The sequence below is a fragment of the Panthera tigris genome, chromosome B1 (genome assembly GCF_018350195.1).
Source record: "Panthera tigris isolate Pti1 chromosome B1, P.tigris_Pti1_mat1.1, whole genome shotgun sequence".
Taxonomy (NCBI): domain Eukaryota; kingdom Metazoa; phylum Chordata; class Mammalia; order Carnivora; family Felidae; genus Panthera; species Panthera tigris.
Genome location: NC_056663.1, coordinates 35600010 through 35627054, shown reverse-complemented (window position 1 = coordinate 35627054; position 27045 = coordinate 35600010). Strand labels below are relative to the sequence as shown.

At 55.5% G+C, this 27045-nt stretch overlaps 2 protein-coding genes and 1 long non-coding RNA gene across 7 annotated transcripts in view; 2 read left to right on the top strand and 1 right to left on the bottom strand.

Annotated features, from left to right (window-relative positions):
- BMP1 (bone morphogenetic protein 1) overlaps positions 1–11115 on the top strand; it is a 43515-nt gene extending 32400 nt beyond the window's left edge. For 2 of the 4 annotated variants that reach the window (XM_042983290.1, XM_042983291.1), the window contains 5 exons: positions 2567–2692; positions 5857–5984; positions 6391–6604; positions 8212–8462; positions 10378–11115. In XM_042983290.1, the coding sequence (XP_042839224.1) occupies positions 2567–2692; positions 5857–5984; positions 6391–6604; positions 8212–8462; positions 10378–10512 (854 nt within the window). In that variant the 3' untranslated portion in view covers positions 10513–11115. Of the gene's footprint in view, positions 1–1903; positions 2332–2566; positions 2693–5856; positions 5985–6390; positions 6605–8211; positions 8463–10377 lie in introns of those variants that run through there. The other 2 variants (XR_006216612.1, XM_042983292.1) reach the window with 2 other exon arrangements.
- A 4778-nt stretch (positions 11116–15893) lies between these two features.
- Positions 15894–25922, bottom strand: LOC102948491 (phytanoyl-CoA 2-hydroxylase interacting protein). 2 transcript variants are annotated; one of them, XM_042983289.1, is made up of 6 exons: positions 25857–25922; positions 25456–25544; positions 23497–23690; positions 22069–22243; positions 20096–20213; positions 15894–18408 (listed from the first exon to the last, which is right to left on the bottom strand). In XM_042983289.1, exons 3-6 carry the CDS (start codon positions 23659–23661, stop codon positions 17874–17876), a joined length of 993 nt encoding a protein of 330 aa, XP_042839223.1. In that variant the 5' UTR covers positions 23662–23690; positions 25456–25544; positions 25857–25922; the 3' UTR covers positions 15894–17873. The 2 variants fall into 2 exon arrangements, with proteins under 2 accessions (XP_042839223.1, XP_042839221.1); XM_042983287.1 differs by lacking the exons at positions 25456–25544; positions 25857–25922 and adding an exon at positions 23937–24153.
- On the top strand, positions 18065–21845 carry LOC122237885. The gene is made up of 3 exons (XR_006216611.1): positions 18065–18170; positions 18313–18377; positions 21179–21845. It is a non-coding gene; the product is annotated as an uncharacterized LOC122237885 (long non-coding RNA).
- Positions 25923–27045: the final 1123 nt, after the last annotated feature.

The window sequence follows — 27045 nt, the reverse complement described above, 5'->3', positions numbered from 1 at the left end:
ACACACACACACACACACACACACGTGCAATGCCCTGCTGCCTAAGAAACCTGCAGAGGACCCTCACCAGTGGGCATCAAGTTTCGTTCAGCCCTCAGGGCATGGGGCATCTGACTCTGGCCCCCCAGGAGGGGGGCTCTTTGGACTTTTGGGACACCCAGCGAGGAGACCCTAAGCCAAGAAGGAGAAGAAAGAGCCTGAAGACCTTCAGTCTGACCCCAGCCACCTTCCGGGGCATTTGGCACTGGAGGGTGAGTGCCGTCTCCTTGTCCGGACCATGTCCACCCTCCCCGCTCCTGCCCCTCCTGCAACCTGCTCCCTGGCTCCTCGGCTCCTCTGAGGTGAGGCTGTGAGGCTGCCACTCCCACTCCCCAACCCCCATGCCAGAGCCCTGCCCTAGGACGCTACAGCAGGCCTTCCTCAGGACTCACTTTTCTGTCACTCATCCATTCAGCCACCCACTTGCCCACGCACTCGTTCGTTTACTGGGCAGGTATTTCTTTTACCCCTCCTATGTGCCAGGCACTGTACTAGGTATTTAGGGTGCACATATAGGGAAGGTGTGGGGTTCAAAACATTTCAGGCAAATCTTTGCTCCATTTGTAAGATGGGGCCCCTAAAGTTCCTAGTGTAGTCACAGGCGAGTTCCTGGGCTGTAGGGTGCCCCTCACCCCCACCTTCCTGCAGGGCTGGCAGCTTCCACAGGGCCCTCAGCGAGGATCCCCTGTGAGGCTGTAACTGAGAAGGAGCCCTGGGGAGGGACTTGGGGATCCCACCTCTTGACCTTGAGTTCCTGCGGGCCTTAAGGGGTCTGGCTCACCTGAGAATGGAGTGGAGAAGCCGGGCCTTCCGGAAGCCAGTGCTCAGGCCCCTCCACTACTGATGGAGACCAGGAACAAGGTCACCTTTGTCACAGACCCCACCTGCCCATTTGAATGCCAGCGGGCATCTTTCTACCTCGCGATTCCCCTCTGGAAATCTGGATGTCCGTTCGATCTACACACCTTCCCTGAACACCTGCCTCTGTGCCAAGCACACAGTCCCCAGAGTGACCGCAGACAGACTGGAGCATGTGTGGGAGTGACAAACACATGCCTGTAGCCTGTGTCTCTGTGTGTGTGTGCTCATGGGAGAGTGCGTGTGTGGGTTGACCCGAACTTGAGCAGCTGCATGTGTGAGCACACTTGAGTCCACAGGTCTGCTGAAGAGCCTGTGGTCTCTGTGTTTTTGTGTCTTTATACCCGCGTACTGGCCCCTGAGTGCCTGCCTATGCATCTGTGCACACGCTTCCTCACACACATGTGGGAGGAAGTAGTGTGTGTCCCTTATGTACACGTGCACACAGGTGGATGGCTGGCCAGTGGTATGTGTGCATGCGGTCTCTATGTCTGCCTGTGGGTCCTGCGCGTGAGTGTGGTGTACCTGTGGGTCAGTGTCTGTGCTGCCCCAGTGGGACCGCAGTACATCCCCGAGGGATCCCGTGTCTGTGGGCATGCTGGTGTGGGTGTGTGTGTCTAAACACAGCCTGTAGCTGCAGCAGCCAGAGTGAGAGCTCTGAGCTCCCAGCCGGGCCCACCCTTTCCGTGGGCTGCTCCCCTCTACCAGAGACTCTGTTTCTCTCCCTCCATATGTGCGGGCCTCGTGCCTACCCCTCCAGGCCTTCTTCCTGCCACAGGCTCTCTTCCTATCTGTCTCTGTCGCTGTGCCTCTTCCCACTTGCTCTTCCTCTTTGACCTGGCTGCGCCGGACATGGCCGTCCTGCATGTGTGTCCCGCCGCCTTCCCGCATTGCCCTGTGAATCTGCCTCTGAGGCCCCGGGTTGGTTTTCACTGCTCTCCCTCCCTGGTCCCTGCCCTCCACCCCCACCCCTTGGTCCCTTTTCTCCTTCTCTCTCTCGTTTCAGAAAAGAGGCCCGCTCTGCAGCCCCCTCGGGGACGCCCCCACCAGCTCAAATTCCGAGTGCAGAAAAGAAACCGGACCCCCCAGTGAGGCCTGCCAGGCCTCCCGGACCCTTTGTTACTCAGGAACCTCACCTTGGACGGAATGGGATGGGGGCTTCAGTGCCCGACCACCCCCCACCTCCGCTCTGCCATTCCGGCCTGCCTCCTTCTGGCCGGACAGAACTGGTGCTCTCCTCTCCCCTTGTCCCCCCCTCCCATGGACAGGGGACCTTCCCTGCCCCCACTCCCTCCCATTTTGATGGTGTCTGTGACATTTCCTGTTGTGAAGTAAAAGAGGGACCCCTGCGTCCTGCTCCTTTCTCTTGCAGTCTGCTTGTCCGTGTGTCTGTTTTTCCACTTGTCCGTCTGTCCAGTAAGCAGGTAATGGTAGAGGGTGCCCATGTTGGTCAGCTCCAGCCCCCAGCCCTCCCTCCACCCCACTTCTACTTTCTCTCCCCACAGCTGGGCCACTCAGCTGGCTCCGCTGGATGCACTGCCCTGGACCCCACCGTGGCCTTGGCCCCCCCGGGGGGAGGAAACCCAGCCAGCCTCCCGCTTCCCCTGGGGTGACCACCCCGACCTCAGCCCTGCACAGACCCGGGCCCGCCTTGTTTGCTCCCCTGCAGACAAGGACGAGTGCTCCAAGGATAACGGCGGCTGCCAGCAAGACTGCGTCAACACCTTCGGCAGCTATGAGTGCCAGTGTCGCAGTGGCTTCGTCCTACATGACAACAAACACGACTGCAAGGAAGGTAAGCGCTGCCAGCGCAGCGCCCAGAGCCCCTAGGGCAGGGCCAGCAGGCCCGAAGGACTGGAGGCTGGGGACACGAGGACATGGGTGCCATCTCCATCCGGCCCGGTGTAGACTCAAGGTCACGAGTGGTCTCTGAGATTACCTTGTTTTGCCTCCCACCTGGTCCACAGATTCTTCCGTCCTCAAAATATCCAAGCCACACATGCTTCCATGTCTCCTTGTGCATGTTAGGAGAGGAGGGGCTCACACTCATCCCCAGGCTCCATTTTCAGACTGATCTTAGTGCTTCTTAAAATCCATGGGCAAGTCCTTGTCTTCATAACGACCTTCCTGTGGCAGAGAGTCGAGATGGCACAGAGGTCGAGAGCACAGGCTGGAGCCAGGCTGCCTGGCCCAGCCCCACTGCTTAGCCAGCTGCGCACCCTTGAGCACTTCTGTTTGTTCCTGTGTGACACGTAGGTCACAATAGACCTACCTCATCAGGGCACAGGGCTCTCTGAAGTGCTCCAAGCAGTGCTGAGCTCAAAGCAAGCACAGTCGTATGTCAGCCGTTATTGGTCACACTGCTGACCCCTGGGGACATTCAGAACAGGGTCACCGCCTCCCAGACACTAAAGCCCTGCAGATGTTTGAAAACAGCACTCATATCCTCACCAGCATCATCTGATAGCTCTTTGGACATGCTACAACACTGGCCTGTTCCAAGTCCCGAATGCCGTTGTGTCCCCTGCCTGCTGGGGACATACTATCCCAGCAGCACAACACAGACCTGGCTCTGCCACTGAATGTCTGTGTGACTTTGGGTGAATCACTGCACCTCTCTGAGCTTCCAGTTCCTCACCCATGAGATGATTAACAATGGTAACTGCCTTGCAGCATACTAAACTTTACAGATCTTGCTTGAACACTTAGCACAGTGCCTGGCAAATGCCTCTTCTCACTGTTCTTAGGTGGACAACCAAGGTATAAACAAATAAACTCCTGGATAAAATAAACAGAATTGAAGCACTCAGCAGTGACCCAACGGACACTAAAGAGCTTCCAACCTGATTACTTCGGTCTCCCCGCATACGAAGTTCCTGATTCATAGGGCCTCCACGTCTTTTAGCTGGAGGAGACCTTATTCTGTGGTTGTCCAAAGTGCATTCTCTCTCTGTGTGTACTGTGTGAAAAAGAGTACATCAACATTAACAAGATAGCTGTGAGAGGTTTTACACTTCTAGGGTGGACGACCTGTACATAGCTGAGTCATTTTAGAAGCACTCATGATTCCTCACTCAAATGATAGGCGAATTACAAATCAGTATTTCCTGACTCCTCCTTGCAGAGGCTGTGCAAAGTTCTGCAGGGACCTCAAGAGGGGAGTTCCTCTGGGGTGCCTGGTTGGCTCCGTTGGTAGAGCATGCAACTCTTGATCTCAGGGTCGTGAGTTTGAGCCCCACATTGGGCATAGGGCTCACTAAAAAAAAAAAAAAAAAGAAGAAGGGAGTCCCTCTGCCCCCAGGAAGATTGCAGTCTAGCTGGGGGAGAAGTGGGCACACACAGAGAAGTTAGAGGGCCCCAAAGACCTGTGTATAAATGGGGGAGAGCAGCGAATGTGGCCTTGGAGAACCACAGAAGGATGATGGACACGGCCCATAGGTCCACTGTGGAGAGCCAGGAGCTCTACCTGCCTCCACAGGGCCTCTGGGCAGCCTGCACACTGCTCTCTGGGCCTCATGGCTGTGTATTCATCCTGTGAGCCACTGACCATAGGCACCTATCCATCCCTTTCTCCTCCCCAGCCCACAGTGCACTGGCCGCCTGTTTTTCCCCAAGAAACCTGTCAGATTGGATGATAATAAATCATGAACATCAGCTTTTAAATTCGTTTGTGAGGCCACACTCTCAGAGGTGGGAAGGCAGATTGCAATGGATCAAAGAGCCATAAACAGTGAGAATGGGGTGATAGCAAGTTTTCTTGAAGAACAACTGAGAAGAAAAGGAGAAAGGATGGGTGGCAGCTAGAGGGGAATGTAGGGCCGTGGGGGAGTTACTTTAGGATGGGGCAAAGCATAGGAGGGTCCACAGGCTGGCAGAGATGGCACAGAGAGTGAGGGTGGATAATTTGTGGTGCAAAGGTACCCAGGTGGACCTGGGACTCCTTTTTGGAGACGAGGAAGGAGGAAGGTGAGTTTGCAGGGAGGGGCTGGGAAGCTGAAGTTGTTCATATCTGAGGCCCTGATTTTTTTCAGGGAGGCAGGAGGTGAGGTGATCTTCTGAGAGGGAAGGGATGGGAGTGGAGAGGGCTGAAGATTTGGAGCCGTTGTTGAGGAGGTAAGGGGTGGAGGTGGTGAAAGACAGATCCAAGAGTATCAAGTGGTTTCGGTTCCCAGTGGTTGAGTCAGATGGGGTTTTCCGAAAGGATACAGTAGAAGGACAGTATGTTGATGAGCAGCCGGGGTGATCAGCCATATAGTCCAGCCAGATAGGGAAGCAAGTTAAGTCAACCAAGGAGGAAATATTGGGAGAAAATAGAAGGATCAAGACCCTGGAAGTCTCTCTAAAGCTGAAGAAGTGTTGAAAGGATAGTGAGGGCCTGAGCACCTTGGAAGAACAGGAAGTGGTCACAGAGAGGTGATGTGTTTGTAGCATCAGGAAATGGTAGGTGATGGCAAGGCCTAGAGTAAAGTCATGAGCAAGCCCGGCTTGAGAGGAAGAAGATAAGTGCCAATAGAGCTGAGAAGATCAGGAACAGAGAGGCTAGAGTGTTGGCTGACATCACCTGGAATGGCAGCAGGAATGGGTATAGAACTGAGTCAGGTGCCAAAGTCTTCTGTGAATGTGGAAGTGTGGCAGGATACCAGAGGATGACAACATCATGGAGGGCAGAGGGGGTGTGGCCAGAGGCCTCAAAGGTCCAGGGATCTGCACGGGAGTGCCTGTGAGGGCGGCTTTCATGGATGCTGCCAGGCAGACCTCGCTTGGAGGCAAGCAGCTAGATTTCCCCGGCCATGGGTAACTGAACAGAAAAGAAGTAATGTAAGCCTTCCATCAGTTTGTAGGTGGGGGACAAGAGAAAGAAGCAAGGAGGGCAGGAGGGAAGGGCTTTGTTCCTTTCCTCACAGGGGACATTGGAGCACCGAGGTTCTTGCTGATCCCTTTACCCTCACTTCCCCACAGCCGGCTGTGACCACAAGGTGACATCCACCAGCGGCACCATCACCAGCCCCAACTGGCCTGACAAATATCCCAGCAAGAAGGAGTGCACCTGGGCTATCTCTAGCACCCCTGGCCACCGGGTCAAGCTGGTAAGGTACCCACACCCCAGCCTGCATGGGGACCCCTGCTCTTCCATGCCATCGGGCTACCACCTGTTTCCTATCAGTTCCAAAGTTCTGGGTAATTCAGAGGTCCTGACCAGAGCCATGCAGACTGCAGGCTGGTGGCCTGGCTGAGCCCACAGGGCTGTCATCCCTGTGAGGATCCTCATGAGCCCCAAGTCTGGTCTGGACAGAGGCCCGGTCCCAGTACATATTGGGGGTGTGCCTGCCATTACCCATTCCCAGGTCCTCCCTCACTGCTACCAGCAGTGCCCCTGGCAGGGGCTGCTTCCCTGGTCTCCATCAGCTGGGGTCTGGAGGCCTAGATTTGGGGCCACCTGCTGCCCCCCCCCAGACGCATTCTGAACTTGCTGTCCTCCCTCGTGCCCTCTAGACCTTCGTGGAGATGGATATAGAGTCCCAGCCTGAGTGTGCCTATGACCACCTGGAGGTGTATGATGGCCGTGACGCCAAGGCCCCCGTCCTGGGCCGCTTCTGTGGGAGCAAGAAGCCTGAGCCTGTCCTGGCCACAGGCAGCCGCATGTTCCTGCGCTTCTACTCCGACAACTCCGTCCAGAGGAAGGGCTTCCAGGCATCCCACTCCACAGGTGAGGCCATCTCAGGCTAGCCCAATGTCCTCACGCTGTCTTGTTCTGCAAGCCTCTGCTGATCCTGCTCTCACAGGCAGGCCCAGGCTCTGGAGTTTCACAGGGGGATGAGAAAGAGTGTATGAAGGGACAGATGGACAGAGCTATGGCCTGGGTAGACAGAGACTGTGTTCTGAGGGCCGGGCAGGGGAGCAGAGAGTGAGCACTAAAGGGAGAGTGGGAGAGGTCCCGATTAGGGGCCGCTAAGTTGCCGGAAAACAGAGGGCAGTGACGCCAGTGGGTGGGGAATCCAGGGATGGGGAGGGAAGCCCCACAGTCCCCAGCGGTAGGACGCCTGACTGTGTGGCAGCCCACCCACATTCCAAACCCAAAAGTCACTCGTCTAGAGATATTTATTAACACATAACATGTATGATGAAGCAGTGCTCTAAGTGCAGGTCACAAAAATGAAGCAGACAAACATCTTAGGCCTTGAGGGGCTACTTAGCGATCGTTTGTCCATTTATCTAACAACCATTTACTGAGCTCTGGCTGTATGCAAGACTCAGAGGGGCTTATGGAGGTGAATCAGGCATGAGCCCTTCACCCCTGCACACCAGGAACTCGCGGTCCAGAGGTGAGGTGGGACGCGCACAGATAGTTATAGCATGAGAAAAAACATGATAAGCTCTAGCTCTGGACAGGTGTTGGTGGGGTCATTCCAGCAGGGGGAGGAGCCCAGGCACAGCCACAATCCCAGGACAGCTCTGGGTGTGTACAGGTGACCGCAGGTCACTTCGTTTGGCCTGAGCAATTGGTATGTAAAGACAGGACAGTAGTGAAGTGGAAACAGTGCAGCAGTAGAGAAAGCCTGGAGCCCAGGCTTGGGAGGCCTGGAACATCAGGTGTCAGATGGGGGCTTCACAGGCTCCTTGTGGGTCTTGAGCCACCTGTTGGGAGTCCCCAGGACTGCTGGGTCCAGAGCCTCTCATCCTTCCTTGTAGCTCAGGCCCTATCCCACCCCCTCTTCACCCCTCCAGGGAGACATAAGCACCAGATTTCTTAGAGGCCAGAGGGCTTCCAGAGGAGGATGGACACTGAGGACCCTGTCCTGCATGCTCTCATTTGGCCCTCCCAGCAGAGGGTCACAGACTGGAAGCCCAGAACTCTATCTGGCCCTCAGTTCCGCTCTGTTTGGCCCACAGTGTGTTTTTTAAAAATGTGAGCCAACATTGAAAAATCAAGAGTTTTCGCAGAAAATCCAGATGTGGTTCTTCTCTCTTAAGAATGGAAGCCCTGGCAACGCAGGGCCCACATTCTTCCATGACAGCCATCAGCTGGAGCAAATTAGCAATGTGCTCTTTTGACAAGCATGCCCTCCCCAGTGCCTCAGCTCAGAGTTGCCTAACAGCCCAGTGTGTCCCTGGTCCTCTGTGGGCATCTATCCAGAAGTAGAGCAGCAGAGCACTTGTTCTGGGCCACGTCCCAGGCAGGTCCCAAGCCACTCGCCCCTAGCCATGTGGCCCTCTCTCCATCGAGCCATGAGGGTTCAGCACAGTGAGGCGCGGTACCTTGTCCCTGGCCATCCTCGGGCAGTGGTGGCCAATCCTGTTGCTCCTCCCCCACAGAGTGTGGAGGCCAGGTTCGGGCAGAGGTGAAGACGAAGGATCTTTACTCCCATGCGCAGTTTGGTGACAACAACTACCCTGGGGGGGTGGACTGCGAATGGGTCATCGTGGCAGAGGAAGGATATGGCGTGGAGCTGGTGTTCCAGACCTTCGAGGTGGAGGAGGAGACAGACTGTGGCTACGACTACATGGAGCTCTTCGATGGCTATGACAGCACAGCCCCCAGACTGGGGCGCTACTGCGGCTCAGGGGTGAGACCCCGCACCCTGCCCAGTGCCCTTGCCTCTGCAGGTGTGGGGTGCCGGTATGGGTGCTAGCACATGCCTGGCCCTTTGCAGGAGCTAGGAGACCCTGCCTGGTGGGTGGCTGCTCACAGAGGCCCGCCCTGCCCTAGGCCATCCCCACCCAGGAAACTCTGTCCTTTTTTGCCCAACACTGTGGTTTCTGCATCCTCTGGGACAGGCCCTGCCCTGACCCAAGACTGCTCAGCACCAGTTTGTTTGGACCTACAGGGTAGCTTGCATCCGGGGAGGTGGATGGAGTTCCTTCTAGCCCCCCCCCCCCCCAGCCCTTGTTCCAGTCCCAAAGCAGCTTACCAGGGCCCAGGGTCGGGGGCAGAGGTTGAAGCAAGAGCCAGGGACCTAGGACCTGAGCCGAACTGTGCTAACCAGTCATCTGGCTGAGCCATAAAAACACCCTCATCTCTTCCACTGCCAGTTTCCCTTCTTGGTGGGAGGCCAGCTGGTCCCAAAGCCCTTGGTGCTACTGTCCAAGCAGACACTGAGCATTGCTTCTTGGTCCATAAAATGGCACCTTCAGAGGCAGTGGGCAAAAGTTTGCTTGATTTTAATTGAAGCCACAGGAAAATGACAAAGGTGGATTTATGTTCCTCTCAGAGCTGTGGCTTCTTTTTGTTTTTGTGAATCCTTTCCCCGTTCGGAGAACACTGTCTTCTCCTCTCCATTACACACCCGTGCATGCGTGCGCGCACACACGCACACAAACACACACGCCCTCCCGCCCCTCACCTCCCTGGTCCCTCACCTCTCTCATGGCTATGCTCCAGTGTAACCTGGGCACCTTAGGAAGTGTTAAACTTCCTTCCTGGAGCTGCAGCAGCATCTGCTGGGCCCAGCATTAGCCAGCTGAATGTGCCCTTAGGACAGAGCTTCTGCTTCACAGGGTCTGGGACAGGGCAGGGAGGTGGGGGGCAGGGCAGGAGCAGAGCACATAGGCCCCTCCCCTGCCTGGCTCACCACTCTGGAATCCCCTGGTCACCAAGCCGGCACCCCCTCCCCATTTTGCCCTTTGTAACTCCCTTGATCTGGCACATTCCAGTGAGCCACACACCAAATTGGGTGTCCCCAGGTGGCTTCTTCCAGACACTTCCACCAGGCTGGAGCCAACGGGAGGGAACCTGGGGAAGGAACCCAATCCTGTCAGGGCTTCCTGGCAGGGTTGCTGGAAATGTCCCCAAGGTTCTCGGAAACGATGCTTTCTGTGCCCTGAGAGCCAGGGCATCCGTGTGCTGAGGCTCTGTGGGCGGCTCTCACTCTGAGGGCCTGTACACAGAGGTAAGGAGGGGCTTGCAGGAGCTAGGCAGGGGCATCGCCTAGAGCCAACCATGGCCAGAACTGGGGGAGGATGGAAGGGGAATGGCCACAGCTATGTCTGGAGCACCCAGCTATTCTGTCTTCTCCGAGAGGCAGCTGAGACAGTGAGAAGGCAGCCTCTCAGAGAACCCACTCCCTTTGCAAAACCCATTCACAACCACACTCTCATTTGCTCCCTCCCACAACCCCCATCAGCCCTTCTGAGCTTGGAGAGCAGGGAGCATTTACTCCCGCTTGCCCTTGAGGGAAGTGAGGCCCAGAGCGGGACAGTGCCTTGCCTGAGACTTCACAACTACCTTGTTAATAGCAGCGTTAATAGCAGCTCTGGGTATGAAGTGTGACTCTGAACTTAAGGCAAGCTCCTCTATCCCCTGCTTTTCTTCCCCTCCTCCAGGCGTCCCCTTAAACTCTTGCTATCAATAGTCTTCCCCTGCTTCAAGGGGCTGGGGGAATCTGGTGAGTGTCTGGGAGCCGCCCACCTTCCTTAGAGCGGGGGATCCTGGGGAGGAAAAACAGCAGCCTCAGCCTCATGCCCATCCTTTTCCTCTGTCAGCCTCCTGAGGAGGTGTACTCGGCTGGAGATTCTGTCCTGGTGAAATTCCACTCAGATGACACCATCACCAAAAAAGGCTTCCACCTGCGGTTCACCAGCACCAAGTTCCAGGACACACTGCACAGCAGGAAATGACCACTGCCTCACACGGGGGCGGGGACGGGAGGCCTGCTGCCCTCAGTCACCTGGACTGGACAGTGGGAGGTGGGCAGGAGGTGGGCACCCTGTCCCTGTCCCCCAGGCGCCAGGACCTGCAGGCCGGTGGTCCAGGTGAGGCTGTCCTCAGGAGGCGGGGGAATGGGACTGCTTCGTGAGCCCCTTCCCCGTGATCCCTTCCTCCTTGCCCCCACCAGAACAAGGGGCCAGGGCCAGGGAGCCAGAGCTTTCACGGAGACACTTGAAGTGGCCATTCCTCTCTGGGGGCCTGGCCTGGGGGGGAGAGCGTCTGTCAGCAGACCCTCCCATCTTCCCTGCCCTCTCTAAGTGCACCGTATTGTGTATAGCCGGTGGCATAGCTTCATTGTAATGTACATTTCCCACCCCTTCTCCAACCTCGACATGGTTTTTTTGAGCCCCTATTTCCCCACTTCCTGGGGTGTGAGTTTCCATAGGAGTCCCACAGGATGCACCGTGAGGGGCTGCAGAAGAAGGGGTGGGGAAACAAGACGGGGCTTCTCTCAGGCCCAGCGGCTGGTCAGCCACACCAGGGCACACCAGCCAATAAACTGAAAGTGTTACAGCCAGTATCTTGTGCCAGATGCTGTCTGGGACATGGGGCGGGGGTGCAGGGGGGGGGGGTGCGGTGCATCTCATTCCAGATGTGCAGGCTTGCTGTGTCTGAGACCAGCCCACAGCCAGGACACCTGGCCCTGCTGGCTGCACTTCCTTCCCTCTATTCCAGGACCCCTGAGGGTGTGATTTCACACTCAGGCACACACAAACACAGCCTCCTAGCACACTTCAGCCTGCAGGCGTACCGCATATACACGCACTGCTCATAGCCCTCCCACACAACGAGAGGAGTGGAACATTCTGTAAAGAGGCTGTTTGGGGGCGGGAGTGGGGGGAGGTAAGTAAAAGGGGATAGGCATGTGTCTGTCCAGCTGGTGTCCATCCATGTCTTCTGTCTCTGACTGGGGAAGGGGTGGGTGGGCTGGAGGGTGTCCCAGGAGAGCTCACCAGAAGCCAGAAAACTGGCATCAGCCTGAACAGATCTACTAACTGGCCCTGAAACTCTGCCTTCCTGAAGGTCAAACACCCAGTGCTGGCCCCCTGCAGGTCCTTCTCTTCTCATGGAGACAAGAGCCAGACACTAGGCAGCCACTGAGCAAACATTCCAGCTCTGGCCCCCTCTCCCAAGGCTGTGTCTTGTCTGGCCTCCTCCTTCCTGCCACTGCCCCCTCCCTCCCCAGACAGCAGTGAGGCACAGACCTGTTTCCCAGAGACCAGGAGGAGAGAAGCCACATCCCTGCCCCTTCCATTCAGAGGAGCCTCTCTCTCCCTTTACTCTACATGGATCTCAAAGGGAAAGAAAGAGAGAGGACCCATGTTCTTATGCCTGGGCTGGCCCCTCCCACATTTCAGAGAGAGCCAGGCATGCTGCTCCAACCCCCAGGGCTCCTTGAGATCCTTCAGTGGGTCTGTAGGTCTTTTACTGGCCTCAAGCTCCGCCCTATTGCAGAAGCACATGTTGTGCCTTATGCTCTCTGGACTGTGGGAGGGGACCTACCCCTAGGCAGCATTATGGTATGGTACACCCCAGATGGGCCCTTGAAGCAGAAAGCAGTAGTGGAAACCAGACACATTGCTGGCATCTGATGTGTATGCAGGACCCTCTCCTTCCAGGAAGCCAGCCTGCTCCCACCGTCAGGCTGCAGCCCTCTCTTTCCGTCCTGAGAGCAGATGAGGCCTTGAGGTCCTGCAAGGGAGGGGGGATGGCCCGAGGGGTTCCTGCCTATTGCTCCAGTGAGGTCACAGGCTGTGACATCATAACCACCCCTCCCCGCCTCCACCTCCTCTGACCTCGGTGCTCAGGACAGCCTGGAGGACCATGAGTAGAATGGAAAGGCCCGCAAACCATTGGAGCTGCCTGGGCATCTCACCCAGACACTTTGCCATTCCCACTTGGCAGAATTTGTAGTTGGTGGTCACAGCTCTCCTCACCAGCCCTCCAGGGCCCTCTGAAGCTCAGAGGACTCTACTCCCAGTTCACGAGTCACATGCCCAGAAGGAACCAGGCTCAGAACCCCTCCGGACTGTGGAGAGTGGCCTGCAGCCCAAAGCGAGTACCCAGTCTTCCACCCCGAACAAGGGCTCTGTGAACAGCAATGCCACAGCCAGAGGCAGCTCAGGATTGACTCATACAGCCACCCCAGACGCCTGTCCCAAGACTCCATCACCACCATAGATCCAGATCCCTCTAACGACTTAGGAATCATGCTGATGGGCCTTCCCTGTCTTCTCTGGGCCTATCTTCAGAGGCTGCCTCCCAGTGATAGAGGCTGCTCAGGACCTGGGTGCAGGCCATTAATATATATTCCAGAACTTAATTCATGCACTCTCAATGCTTTGCCCACCCTCACCTTCTGCCGGCTTCAGGGTTCTAGACTAGACCAACTCCAGTGTGGCTACCATCAGCTCAGTTGACTCCATGTCACGGGAAGGTACTCCTGCTCCCACAACTGTCTCCAAGCCCCAGAGGGCCCCCTGAGGGCCCCCTTGGTCCTGAGTACATGGCCAGTAGTGGAAGAGCTGGGATGGATCTGCCTGACTTCTAGGTTGAGATAAGCACCTGAAGCTTCAGACTTGTCCTTCCAGGAGCACCCTTGTAGCCTTCAGAGGACAGGACAAAAGAATTAGGAGATGCTGATCCAGGAGACCTGAATCTGCCATGGTTTGCCCAGTGGTGCTGGTCAATTATTTCCTCCCTGGGCCTCTACCCCCCAAGCCTGTCATCCTCCCCAGCAACCCTCCTCCTTCCTGCCACTGCTGAGACAGACAAGAAGACTCAGGGTCTGTCTAGTCTCCAAGCAGCCAGAGAGCAGGGTTCCTCATGGGGGGGGGGGGGGGGGTGGATGTCTAGGGCCAAGTTTGGCTCAACTATAGTGGAAGGAAAGTCACGTGCCCTGTACCTCTGCTTCACTGTTTCTTTCCTCTTTTTCCCTTCCCCCTCCCCCAACCCTAACCCTATATGCTTCTCTGCCATGAAAAGGTCACAAACTTGCATGCAAACATAGCCGGTTTTGAACATCAGTGCTACCATTTGGTGGCTGTGTGCCCCTGGGTGAGTCATTTAACCTCTCTGAGCCTCAGTTTCTTCATCTAGACACATGGAATGACAACACTTCACAGGGTTTCAAGGAAGGAATGAGATAACCTTTGAAGAGATCCTGGCAAATAGGAGGCTCTCCATAAATGGACCTTCTTTTCCTTTCCTCTGCCAGACAATGTTCCAGTTCCTGGACTACTCTCTTTCTATGCAAAAAGGAAACTTCTGGATACACTAGTTTCCAGTCGAGCATTAGGAGCTTAGGGCAGATGTACTCCTGCCAGAGAAGGCAACACTTAGCCCGCAGCAAGGCGGGGCTTGTGGGGCAGCAGGAGACATTTCTGGCTAGCTGGTAGCCTTTCTGGGCACCTCCCAAGTCACACCCTGTGCTTGACTGTCCCTACACACAGGCTGATTCTAGAATCTGTGAAAAGATTTGCTGCTCCAGTTTGCAAAAATAGCAGTGTCTGATTTGGGGAGTGGGGATAGGGCAGCCAGCTGTCTTCCCCAGAAAGCCACGAGGCCCTCCCCACTCCCCCCCAACCCAGCCTCCTGCTGACCAGCCTGCTTCTCCTGCTCCAGCCTCCTCCCAGCCCCACACCCTCCCCTCCCCCATCCCAGGAACATCTGGTTCCAATCTCCTCCAGATGCTGTGGCCAAGCTGTTTTACGGCCAATCACCTCAGCTCAGCTTCCTGAAGGCCTCCCTCCATTTGGGGGAATGGTCCCTCCTCATCCCTTTCCTTGGGACCCCAGCCACTTCTTTTCCTAACACAGAGAAGAGACGCACACCAAAACCATACAAAACTGTGAGGGTCCTCAGAACTGGCACCTCCCCTCCCACTACCTTGGGAGAACTGTCATCCATTCAAGATTAAAAGAACGTTGCTAGCCCAGAAGGGAAGGAATAGGCAGAGGAGACTGAAACAGGGAGTTGGAGGCATGAGTGTGTGTGTCCATGTGTATGTGTTGAGTCTATGTGTTTGTGCTATGCCCCACTTGTAACCTGGAGACACCCCTTGGTGGCCTCTGCCTCATTTTCCCTCCCTGCCTGTACTGGAGCGGGGCTAACTTGGAATCCCTTGGCTGGACAGTGGCAGCCACAGCCCAGGGTAGTCCCTCACCTTGTGGCTCTCTGTGGCAGCCAAGCGTGTCTTCTAAACCCAGCACAGGGAGGTGGTGTTTCTGTGTGTTTGCGTGTGCACCCACTCTCATGTAGACCTCTTTTCCCTCCACCAGGTCAGATTAGAGAACACAGGCCAGAAGGGACCCCAGGGCAGATTCCAGTGAGTGCCCTGACCCAGCTCTGACAAGCGCCTTGAGCAGCACAGGGCTGGCAGTATGCCAGAGAGCAGCCATCTGGAGAGAGGAAGGAGAAGCAGCCTCTCTGGAGAAACCTGCATGTGGCTCCACCCCCACCCCCACCTCAGTTTGCCGCCTTCATCCCCCACTAAGAGGACACTGGGAGTCCATCTTTTCCTAAGAAACCCAGAGGGCTCACAAAAGGAAGACTAAAGCCTGCTCCTCTGGGAGGATTCCAAAAACCCCTCTGGGGTGGGGTGGGGGTGTCCTGACCAGAGGTGGAAGGATGGATCCTGGAGGTCACTCCCCATCCATGGAATTCTGGACACCAGTGCTGCCCACTACTCCTTTAAAAGAAGGCTCCTTGGCATTTGTGACTCCACAGCCCCCCCTGGTGTTATTCAAGATGGAGGCACAGCCTTGGTCAGCCAGAAGAGATGTGGAGGAGACCCTTGAGAGGGCCACATATTCAGATGGGCCTGCCCATGTCTTACAGCCCAGGTGGTCCCTGGCATACATGAAGGAGGACAGGACAGTGCAATGGGAAGATTCCAGCCTCTGAATCAAACCCAGGCACTGTCGCCTACCTGGCAATCCTTTTAACTTCTTTGTGCCTCAGTTTCTTTATCTGTTAAGTGGGAATACTACAGTACAGGGCCATTGTGAAGCTGATGTGTGTGAAAGCACCTGGCCAGATGCCTGGCCCATAATAGGCCCTCAGGAAGTGGTCGTTTGCCCTTCAGCTTTCCCCTAGCCCAAGGAGGCTATGCCCCAAGCTCTGGATGACACATGTTCATTTGGCCCTCAGCCCAGGCAAGTGTCAGCGAGGTGACTCTAATTTTTCTGGAGCTTTCATACTCCAGCAGAGGATCATTTTAATAAGTCCATAATAATAGACGCAGAGGTGACTCAGATCTGCAAATGAGGAGCCCTGCTGGGGAGGGGACATTTGGGCTCTGGGGGAGGGAAATTCAGTAGCATCTGGGGTTGATGCAGTGTCAGGCTGCTGCACTGGGAAGGGCTCCAAAAAGAGGACCTTGGTTAGGTCTCCAGATTGCTATAGGTTCTCCTCTAAGAAGCCTCAGTTTCCCCTTCTGCAAAGTGCAAGGTCATAAGTACCAAAAGACCTTCAAAGTCCCTTCCAAGCTAGAGATTTTGCTCTGCTCTCTGAGCTCTGCCTCCCACAGCAAGATTTGGAACACCCTTGGAGACAGTTCCAGATGTCTTGTCCTGGGGGGCATCCCCATTTGAGTTCCTCTGTGCTTGTGCAACTTGCCTAGTCAGAACTACCCCTCCCAGAGCCCAAAGAGAGTCGGGGCTCTCAGGCCATGGTGGTTTATTGATGCAAGCACAACACAGGCGGGTGTGCCCCCAGCTCAGGGCAGACACAGGGCCAGGGGAGAGCAGTGGGCCACCCCCACAGCAATGCTGTCAGCAGAGGCGGAAAAGGCCTGGGGGCCCATGTCCTCTCCTCCATGCATCTCCCAGGGCCCCCAGACCTGTTCTGTGCCACAGAGACAGCTGACCACACCACTCCCCGTGGCTACACAAGAGGCAACCAGCTGTCCCACCTGTGCCCTTACTGAGATATGGCCTTGTTGGCCTGCTGGCCCCTTCTGTACTTCATCACAGAAATCCGGCTCTCACTGTGGGGGCTGTTGTCCTCTGCCTGACATCACCTCCGTCATCCCCCAAACAGCTAGCTGCCTTCATCCACACCTCTACCCAGCACCCCCCCGACCTGGTCCGCCTATCTCAGGGGTTCACCCTCACCACCCTCATGACCCATACAAAAGTAGGAAATTGGCAAAAACGCTGGGAAGCCCAGGAAGACTTCATCAAGAACTCCCCAGGGAAGGAGCTCTTTGCCAACAGGCTCGCAGTGGGGAGCAGACAGTGCCAGTGGGTGGGGTGTGAGGTGCGGTGGCAGGGAAGCCACAGTCCAGGTCACACACAGGCACAGGGCAGTCACGGAACCGTGGCAAAGAGAGCGAGCAAAGCGCACAGTCAGGCAGGGTGCCAGGGCTCTTAGGGAAAGCCCTCAATTCTAGTTCCACACTGGGTCCCCTCGGAGCGTGAGGCCGCCCATTCCTGGCCTAAAAGGGGTACCTCTGGGTCTCAGGGGTCTCTTTCCCCCTCCTCAACCCCAGTGGCTGCCATTGGGGGAACCAGACCTCAGTGCTCTGAGCAAGAGAGAAGGTATGCTGGGGTATTTATCATCTCCAGGTAAGAAAGGAAAAGTCCCAACAGCCCGGAGCCCCCAAAGCCGAGAGGAAAAAGAGGGCCCCTTTCTAGAGGGCAGGTGGAGAAAGGAAGGGACAGCTCTCCCCATGCAGGAAGAGGGTGCTGGGAGTCAAGGAGCAGCTGGGGGGCAGAGCGGTGCAAGAGACTATGTATAGAGGGAAAGGGCCAGGCCTGAAGTGGGAGGTCCCCGGCCCAGCAGAGCGGGGAGGGGCATTCTGTGGTTGGCCCTGAGTGGGGTGGGCGGGGCTAAAAAGGAGCACCCCGCATCTCTCTGCTGTGCCTCTGGGGGCGGGCAAGCAACTCGTGGGCTTTGGCTAGGGTGGGCTGCTCAGCGAAAGCCCCCAGGCTGAGAGTCTCCGTTAAGTGGAGGCCGGAATGAAGCAAGAAACAGCAGGACGGGGAAACCGGGAATGGGGAAATCTCCAGAGATCTACCCTCCTTCCACCAACCTACCGCGGCTAAGAAGCCTTTCCAAGTCCACCAGACGTTGAATAGGCCACGCCCACCAAGGGGACCGCCCTCTGTTGCCTCTAACGCCTGCGGGGTGGGGAAGGGGGAGGCCGTGGCGTGGAGGGAGCGGGGGGAGGGGGGGCAGGGGAGAGAAAGCCAGCTCCCTGAACCTAGGCCACCCATCGCCACCCTGCCTGTCATCTCTCTCTAGCCCCCCACCTCCCCAGGAGTCCCTAGCGGCCCACGCTGATGTTGCAGGTTTTGCAGCTGGGGTCTTTCTTGGCGTCAGCAGTGGACAGGCTCATGAGCTGGTGCCCGCTGATCTCCCCCAAGGTGCCCAGGGACAGGTCGACAGGCTCGGTATAGATGATCTCCAGGATGAGGTCCTGGGCATGGCGGAAGATCAGCTCCCCATCCTCCACGCTGCAGGTCAGGAACTTGTTGCAGGCAATGTCCAGGAGGGGCAGGCGGTCACGGCAGAAGCGGTCCCCCAGGGAGCCCTTGGGGGCCAGCACCAGGATGGCGTAGTGGTAAGCTGTGTACATACAGTAGAAGTCTGCAAAGTAGAGGTTGGTGCTGGGGTTGAAAAGGCGCTGGGCAGGGATCTGGAAGCGCCAGCGGCCGTAGGGGGAGTCCTGAGGCGGCTGGCCTGTGTTGAACTCTGTGTTGCAGCTGAAGAAGACGCCGTGGAGCATGCCACTGGTTGGAGAGCCATGGCTGCCGCTGTTGTCCTTCAGGTAGGGCTGCAGCATGTTCCCGCAGTGGGTCCTAACCACCCCCGGGGAAAAATGCCAAAGGGAAGAGAAAATGCCGCTGGTTAGCTGGGCTGAGGCTTGGCTGCTGTGTGTGGTTGAGAAGGGAGCCAGCGCAGCACCCTGCTCTCCCACCCGCTGCCGCCTCCATCAGTCACAAATAGAACATTCCAGAATGTGAGAGCAGGGAGAGCCCTGGAGATGAGCTGATGCAGCCCACTCCTTCGCAGAGGAGATGTCTGAACCTACCACTCCCCAGTTTAAAACCCTTTAATGAGGCTTTCATGAAAAGCAGGGCTATCATGATCTGGCCTTTCTAACCCACCTCCCAACACCCCCACATCCATAGGTAAGATCCTCCAGCCACATGTGAACCCCAACTTTCCTGCCTTTGTGCCTTTGCAGTGCTCTTCCCTCTGCCTGAACTGCCTTTCCCACCTCCTTTCACCAACCCTGGCAAATTCCTGATCATCCATCAAGGCCCAGCATAGGTATCCCCTGCTCTCAAAATCTTCCAGGAGCATCAGGCATTTGTATTCAACAAAACTATGTGCAGACACTGAATTTTACTGAACAATCACACACACACTCATTACATTCCATCTGTCTGTACTGTCCCCCCGATAGCCTCTGAGGTTTTCAAGAGGGGGCACTCTGCCTTTATTCACCTTTATATCCTAGTACATATGGGTGCTTTCTGACTCTTTCTTACTTGCTGAGAGAGGAGCTCAAACTGGGCCAGTGAGCTCACCACACACCTCACTGCCTCTCTTCTTTAGTACAAACACCAAAGATCTCCCTTGTTCCCTGCTGCCCTGGGGTAGGGTCAGAACGCCCCACCCCAGCTGAATACAATGACAAAGACAGTAAGAGTAGCAGCTTGCCCTAGTCCAGCCTTAGAAGGACAATGTCTTGGAGCAGTGTCAGCAGGCCTGGGGAGGATGGGCAGCCCCAGACCCAGCCTCACCCTTGCCTGGTCCTGGAAGTCTCAAGTAACTAGTGACTTACTGGCTTTCTGGGCTTCAGGCTCTCCCTCTGTAGGCTGAGTGGGTTGGACCAGATCATCAATTGGATTGAATATTTCTGGACTAGAGAGCCCCTCTCTTTCTTCCCCGAAGGAAATTATACATAGGCGGTCCATAGGCAATAAAATTGAAGATGCTCCAGCTGAATGATAGGTGTGGGGCCCACCAAGACTCAGCCTGATTTCTTCAACAACCCGTCAGTAACCCCCTCCCACCCACCAAAGTGCCCTGAGATAGCTTCCTGGAGCCTCCAGGCTATCCAGCACACAGTTTGAAAACAATGACCCTTCATGCATGGAAACCTGTCACTCTGTGCTACCCTCACCACCTCCCCCAGGGACCCAGGGCTTGAACTGGAGAGATGGCTGACCCTTGGCATTAGAACCCAGTGAAAGGAACTGTCCCAAAGGAGGAACAAACCCGACCCAGGCCAGTTAGCATGGTTCCCCCAGGCAGCCCCATCCCAAGGAGAGTCCTCTCCTTCCTTGGAGCCCAATCCCAAACAGCCAGCCCCCCCCCCCCCGCCCCCCCCCAGAGCCAGCCTGTGATAAGATGTCATGGGGACTCTGGTCTGGCAATGACAAGGTGGGGGTGATGTCAGACAGCCAGGGCTGTGTGGGCAAAGCAGAGCCAGGAGAGGAAGGAGAGACCCAGGCCCTGCTAGGGGCCATGCCGTACCTGGCATGCTGGAAGTACTCCTTGTGGTGGTTGCGGTAGAAGACAGAGAAGCGGAGCATGCGGCCTGCGATCTGTTCGGCCTTCTCCTGCAGCTGGGCCAGGTGTTCCTTGGCATAGTCTGCAAGAGTCCAGGCTGGTAAGCCCAGGGCCAGACTGAGCATCACAGCCTCCCACACTCACCCACTGTGCACATTGAACGCCAGCCCACAACTGTCCTCAGAGCAACAGGGGATACCAAAGAGTTACAGCACCTTGGACCACATAGGAACAGGCCAGGTGGCCCAGCTGGGAACATGGACAGCTGGGTGCACCTCTGCACCCTCGCTGCCAGAGGCTCAGGGCTCTGAGTCAGAAAGGGGCAGGGGCTGCCCAGTTAGACAATCATACTGGGGACCCCAGGAGCTGTAATCACTAGCTATCCTCATGTGAAGAGGACCAGCAAGCAAAGGAAGGATTGAGAGGGGAGAATTTGAGGTCCTCTAGGGAGAACTCAAACCCAGCAGGCAGAAGGCTGTGGAAGCCAGTGGAAATTACAGGTGGGGGCTCATGAGGAGATCACAGAGCACTGAAGTGAATAGTTAGCCGGACCAGGGTCTGAGGCAGTGAGTGCATCTGCATCCCAGGAGAAGCAGGGAAGGCTGGAAACAAGATGGTAAGATTGGACACCTCCCAGGGCCAGGATCAGAGTCTGGGGCCCTGGGGCCCAGGCAGGGCGGCTGCTAGCCAAGACAGAGCCTTTGTACAAATTAGAAAAAGGTGCCCTTTCCTCCTTGCTGATGTAGCCCTGGCCAGGGTGCTGGGTTTGGCAAGAGTAGTGTGGACTGGACTGCAGCCATCCCCAACTCCCCAGTTTGAATTAAACTTCCACCACGTGTGGAGTTCTGGGGTAAACCCAGAGGCTTTCCCCACAAGGAGTGGGAGCACCTCCAGAGAGTGGGGTTTTGCAGCCGAGCTAAGAAAAAGCACCACTCAAAAGAGAATGGCATGTCAAGGAGACTTGGGGCATAGGCCTTGGCAGAGGATGGAACCAGCAGCTTCAGAGGCCCGGGGCTAAGAATGTTCCCTGCCCCTTCCTTGTGACAGAGAGAGATCTGGAGCAATTCTCACTGTGGACACCAAAGGAATGGAATATTGTGGGGCAGATCGTGGGTCATCCACGACCAAGTACACATAAGCCTGGTGTTTATTCATGCTGGAATTTGCCACCTGAATTCTGCTAAGAGGTTTGCAGGACCACTGAACAGGGGTCATTTTCCAGGCTAAGTGGAGCCTCAAGACAAGCAAATGTGATGACCTACTGAGTATCCATCTACCGATGATGGATGAACAATGTGTAGTCCGCACATACAATTGTTCAGCCTTGTAGAGGAAGGACGTTTTGACATATGCTCAACGTGGATGAATCTTGGGGACATTATGCTGAGCAAAATAAGCCAGTTGCAGAAGGACAAATACTGTGATTCCCCTCACGTGAAGTACCAACAGTAGTCAAATTTACAGACCCAGAAAGTGGAATGGTGGTTGCCAGGGACTGGAGTGAGGAGGGAAGGGAGAGCTGCTGTTTAATGGGGTTAGAGTTTCGGTTTGGGAAGTTGAAATAGTTCTGGAGGTCAGTGGCACACCAGTGTGAACGTACTTAATACTACTGAGCTATACATTTAACAATGGTTAAAATGGGAAATTTTGTGTTGGTGTGCATTTTACTACAGTTCAGAAAAACATGCTTGCCCCAAGCCAGAAAAGTAACTCCATGCCTGTACGGGAATGGTATTGTCAACATGATTAGCAGGGCTCACATCTGCCTCCTGTGTCAGACTGCAGGTTTGTTGCGGGCAGGGGCGAGGCTCATCCATGAGTATCTCCCTGACAGCCTGAGCATAGAGCCTGTATACAGCAGGTGTTCCTAAGTGTGTGCTGAGGTAAGATCACAACTAAGCCAGATGTGCTAAAGCGGCAGGACAGCAGGGCCTCACCCCCAGTGCAGAACTCGACTGTCTCGCTCCAGCCGGACACCAGGTACTCTCCATCACTCTGCTTTACGGCGGTCTGCACGGCCACGCTGTACTCTGTGCGGGGGCTCAGGAACCAGTGGCCTCTCACTGTCATGGGCAGTGGCACGGCCTTGGCCACAAGCTTGGTGGGGACATCCTGAGAAATGGGATACAGACAGAGAGCCAAGAGTCAAACTGGGAGTCACGTCCAATCTTGGCATTCTGCCAGACCTCACACTCCCCAGATGGCACCTGGGCCACCTGAGGAGGACTAAAGTCTCCAAGATTCAATGGCTTGGTGCCCTGGCCACCATTTTCCTGAGGAAGTAAGCAGTGGCCGTTGGGAAGGCCATATTGATGGCCCCCAGTCTCCACCCCTCATCAATGCTCCCTGACACCCACTCTCTTGGGAACTAGGGAGAAAGGCCACTGGGGTGGAGGCCGAAAAGTTGAGGGCGGTGAGACCTCCGTTTTCGAGGGAGACTTCGAGAGCTCTGCACACTGCAGTGCCGTCTCCACGGCAACGGCAAATGCTGAGAGCCAGGGAGGAAGGGAAAATATCCTTATTCTTTGGGGGGGGAGGGTTAAGGGGGTGGTGTTGAACATTCACGTCACCGTGGCAACTGGCCTGCCAAAAGACACCCAGATCGGGAGAGCCAGTTCCAAAGAGAGAGAGGGTGAGTAACCCACATGATACGGTCGTCGTGGGAACCAGCTCCTTCCCACCTCACTCTTCCCCCTTCATCTCTGCCAGCTTGAGAAGGTGGGAGCCTTCCTCCCGCCCACCCCCACACTGCTCTGACCCAGGGAAAGGACACTCCAGCCAGCGGAGGACTCTCTCATGTTTCTTTCTTAAACCCAGCCACACTAGTAAGCCAGAGGGCCAGGGCCAGAGAGGATCACAGGGGCCTAAGAGGCGTCCTTGAGGACCAAGCAAAGGGCCCCACCCCTGCCCATGGTCCGAGTGGCCCACACAGTCAACAACAAAGCTGCTTCCTGAGTCGGGGGCTTTGTTGGATCCTGAGACACCAGCCCCAGGTGTGATGTCTGTGCCCCGCCCCCCCGCACCGCCCCCCCTCCCCCCACCCCCCGCCCAGGTTTTCCTGATCCGTCTGAAGCCCAGTCATGATGCCGATAATGGTGTCCATGGTGGCTGGGCCCCAAGCCAGACACCACGCAAACATTACCTCACCAAAGCCTCTCACAAGCCTGCGGGGGCTGGCATTGTTATTCCCTTTTTACCAGTGAAGGAACTTGGGCTCAGAGAGGCTAAAGAACTTTCCTAAGATTACACAGGGTAATCTGAACCAGGCTTCTCTGACTCCTGATGATCACCCACAAGCATTCCATCACCCTGCTCCCTTTAAGGAGGGGTGTAAACAAGAGGCCCTCTGCACACCCTCCACTCACCCGGTGCTTGAACTTGTTGGAGCTCTTATTCTCCTTCTTGTTAAGGTCAATGAAGTAATGGGTGACCCTCTCCAGGTCACTGTTCTCCATGGCCCAGGAGATGCGGAAGGAGTCACAGGTGATGTTGTTGACCTCGATGCTGTGGGGCGTGGACAGCAGCTCCATGCTCCCCTGTGGCTTGGCTCCTTTGGGGACTGATGGGAGAGGAAGAATTAGCAGCTTTCTCCCTGCCACTGAATTTTCTGGAATGTCTTGCTCCCAACATCTCTTGCAAATTGGAACCTTGGGGATAATCCACTGATTACACCTGCCTCATCCAATCTGATGGGAAGATTGCATGGGAAGATTGCATGGTGGAGGGATAAGACCAAAGGTGGGATGGGGTGTCCCCCCTGGGGGGTTCTTGGCTCTCCTCAGAGGGGTCTGCTGAGCAGACGCACCTGACAGGTGGCAAAGGCAGTGGGAATGCTGCAGACGCCAGGCAGGACAGATTTGCAGCAGATGGAACCGAGGAGGGGGGCTCTCAGCCAGCAGGCGTGAAAAGAGAAAGGGGGTGGGGGTGGAGAGAGCTGTGCGAGGCATAGGAGAGACAGGAAGCACCCACGGAGGAGACTGGTGTGAGGGTTGAGGCAGGCAGAGGGCACTGGCAGCCGAGAGGCCAAGGGTGACAGGTAGCTCCGGCTTGGGCCGCCCTCGTCTCTACGGGTGACTCAGGGAGGGTCACCAAGATGCAGGGCTAGGAGGACAAGTGCCACGGAGATGCCCTTGGATACACTGGTGGCGGGAGGGGGCAGCGTGGGACACAGCTCTTCTTTCACCCATAACTTTTCAACTATCACTCTCTCCTTTCAGCTGATCCTCTGTTGCTTGACTTGTTTAAATAATTGGTTTTACCTTTGACATTTTCCTCGGGCATCTGTGTGGTAATAATAACTGCATAAGCATCATATCGTGCAAACCTCACAATAGGCAGGTACTCTTATTGCCCCCCATTTTATTTTATTTATTTGTTTCTAAAGTAGGCTTCATGCCCAGCACGGAACCCAATGTGGGGCTTGAACTCAAGCCCCTGAGATAAAGATGCTTAACTGACTGAGCCACTCAGGGGTCCCTATCCCCATTTTACAGATGGGTTAACTGAGTTGGGGAGGTACCAAGATGCCAAAGGTCACACAGCCTAGAAAATGATTGGAATTCACATCTGACTCCAGAGCTCAAACTCTTTATCATTAAGCCAAGGTTGTGTCCCCTCGTGTGTGCGTGTGCGTGTGTGTGTGACATGTGTGGCATGTGTATATGCATAGGTGCACATGGTTTTATTGCTACTTATTTTTCTTCCTTCTATCCTTCCCTTTCAAGTAACTGCATTTTCTCTCACCTTCCTCTTCTCTCACCTTTGCTTTTTCTGCCCCGGCTGCTCTTCCAGGTATGAAAGGACCATAGCACTGTCACTCACCTGTGCTTTTGCTAGGAAGATCTGACCCTGTCCTTGACTGTGGCCTGGCTCATGAGGTCTGGGAAACAGAGTGGGGAAGGGAGAGGGAGTGGGGAGAGACTGTCTCTGGGACAGGAACATGAATGTGGGTTGGACTTGCTCCCGGGCATTTGCTTAGTGCCCAGTGAAGCTCAGGCTTTCCTGGTTCCTTCTCAAGCCCCGTCCAAGCACACCTCAGCTTTCTGGAATGTGGTTTCCTTTTCTCCCCTTCTGCGTCTTCTCTTCTCTTTGCCCAGGTGCTAAGGGTAAGGGTACCTTGTGCCTTCGAAAGCAGGTACTTCTATTTATAGCTTCCAGAAGATCCAACCCACACTCTCCTGTCAATTAAGCCTGTCGTGGAGCCTGATACCTCTAAATTCATCCGTGGGCTGCCTGAGTGGCAGGCACAGGGTGAAGGATATGGGTGATGGCTTTTACCTATTCCAGGGTGTCCCCTGAGCCCTTGTTTCATTTGAGCTTCTTACCCTAAAGCGTGAGCCTGCCTGTTGTGAAGTCCAGCCAAATGCCGGTGGCTTGTGCACAGAGAATCCTACGGTAAACAAGCATGGGGGTGCTACCAGGTCCACCCAAAAATAAAACAGAATAGGATTGGTAAACAACTGGATGATAATAAACCAGTTTGCAATTCATGGGGACAGATGTGGGGACGTGGGGAGTTGCTATCCTCTGGGCTCCCTGTGAGAAGCTCCCCAGGGAGACACACGCATGCACCCACATGCACCCACATACACACATACACACACACACACACACACACACACACACACACATGCACCAACACAACACACCAACACAGACACAATCCCATGCTAGAAAGGGCCTGAGCCACCACCTCCCATCCACAGGGGATTCAGTCTATGCCTACCCCACATATGGACACCTATTCCTCAATACTCCTCTCTTCAGAGTCTCCTCCAGAGACAGGGCAGCCATCTTTGCAAGGGGAGGCGGTGCATCTCCAGGACCTGGCTCATCCTTTCTTTCTACAGTTCTAGAAAAGCTGAGATTACTCCTCCATGCTAGTTTGAGAGAGTGGTCGTGAGTGACACTCGGGAGAACAGCAAAGCAGGGTGGACCGAGGGTGGGTGTGAGCCCCAGTTCTCCAAGTCCAAGTGACTGGGGAAGGTCAGGGTGTGAGGGACAGGTTGAGGCAGGACCTGAGAAACACCCACACTGCCAAGACAAGCATTTACACACCCACACACAGGTAGGCACATGTGTGCGTGCCCACGTATACACACACGCACACATATACTGAATGTGCCCGCCCACACCTGCCGCACACGGGCTGCACACACCTCCTCGGACATTCTCGGTCCCACTCACTCACCTACGCACTCGGGTGCCTCCGCCACATTCCACATTCTAAGAATGTCCCACAGTTTCCCCTCTACAAGCTGTCACCTCCACACAGACCCACACATGTTCAAGTTCATAGGCTCACGCACACACATATACAGGCACACATTCTCACAAGCTATATTTGGGGGGAAGAGAAAGCCACAGGCGCGTCCTACCTCCACAGAAGGCATACAACCCATATGCCTGCTTGCACACACATGTGTATTCACACGCACGTCAACCTCTGCCCATATTCTGATATTCTCTCTCAAGTCTTCCCCAGGCTCAAAGACCCCAACTATGGAAATGTGGTTTGTCTCTAGCCACACTCTGCCAGCCCTGATCCTTCCCGTGCCAACAGGTTTGCACACCTATAAGGCGCTGCCCACAGCCAGTGGCTTCTGCCCACACTCTCCACCTACCTATCCCTTTCTGCTCTGGAGTCGCCCCTCCCCACATAGAAATGCTTTGGTTGCACGCATTCCCTCCCTCAACATGTACTCCCACACACATGACAAATGATATGTCCACCCCATAAATATACTGCCTCACACTGCCCCCGCCCACATAACCCAAAGGCTACTCAGATAAGTGACCCCCCCCACACACACACGTACCTCACATGTACAAGAAACGTATGTTCCTAAACAGGCCACACAGCAGTGGAGACCCACACATGAGCACAGGCGTGTACATACAGAACTATCTACGCA

Coding starts and splice junctions, on each gene's coding strand:
- LOC102948491 (XM_042983287.1), bottom strand. CDS start 24,078: ATGCCTCGCACAGCTCTCTCCACCCCCACCCCCTTTCTCTTTTCACGC. Junction 22,244..23,496: donor CCAACAAGTTCAAGCACCGG/GTGAGTGGAGGG, acceptor CCCATTTCTCAG/GATGTCCCCACCAAGCTTGT. Junction 20,214..22,068: donor AGTCGAGTTCTGCACTGGGG/GTGAGGCCCTGC, acceptor GGACTCTTGCAG/ACTATGCCAAGGAACACCTG.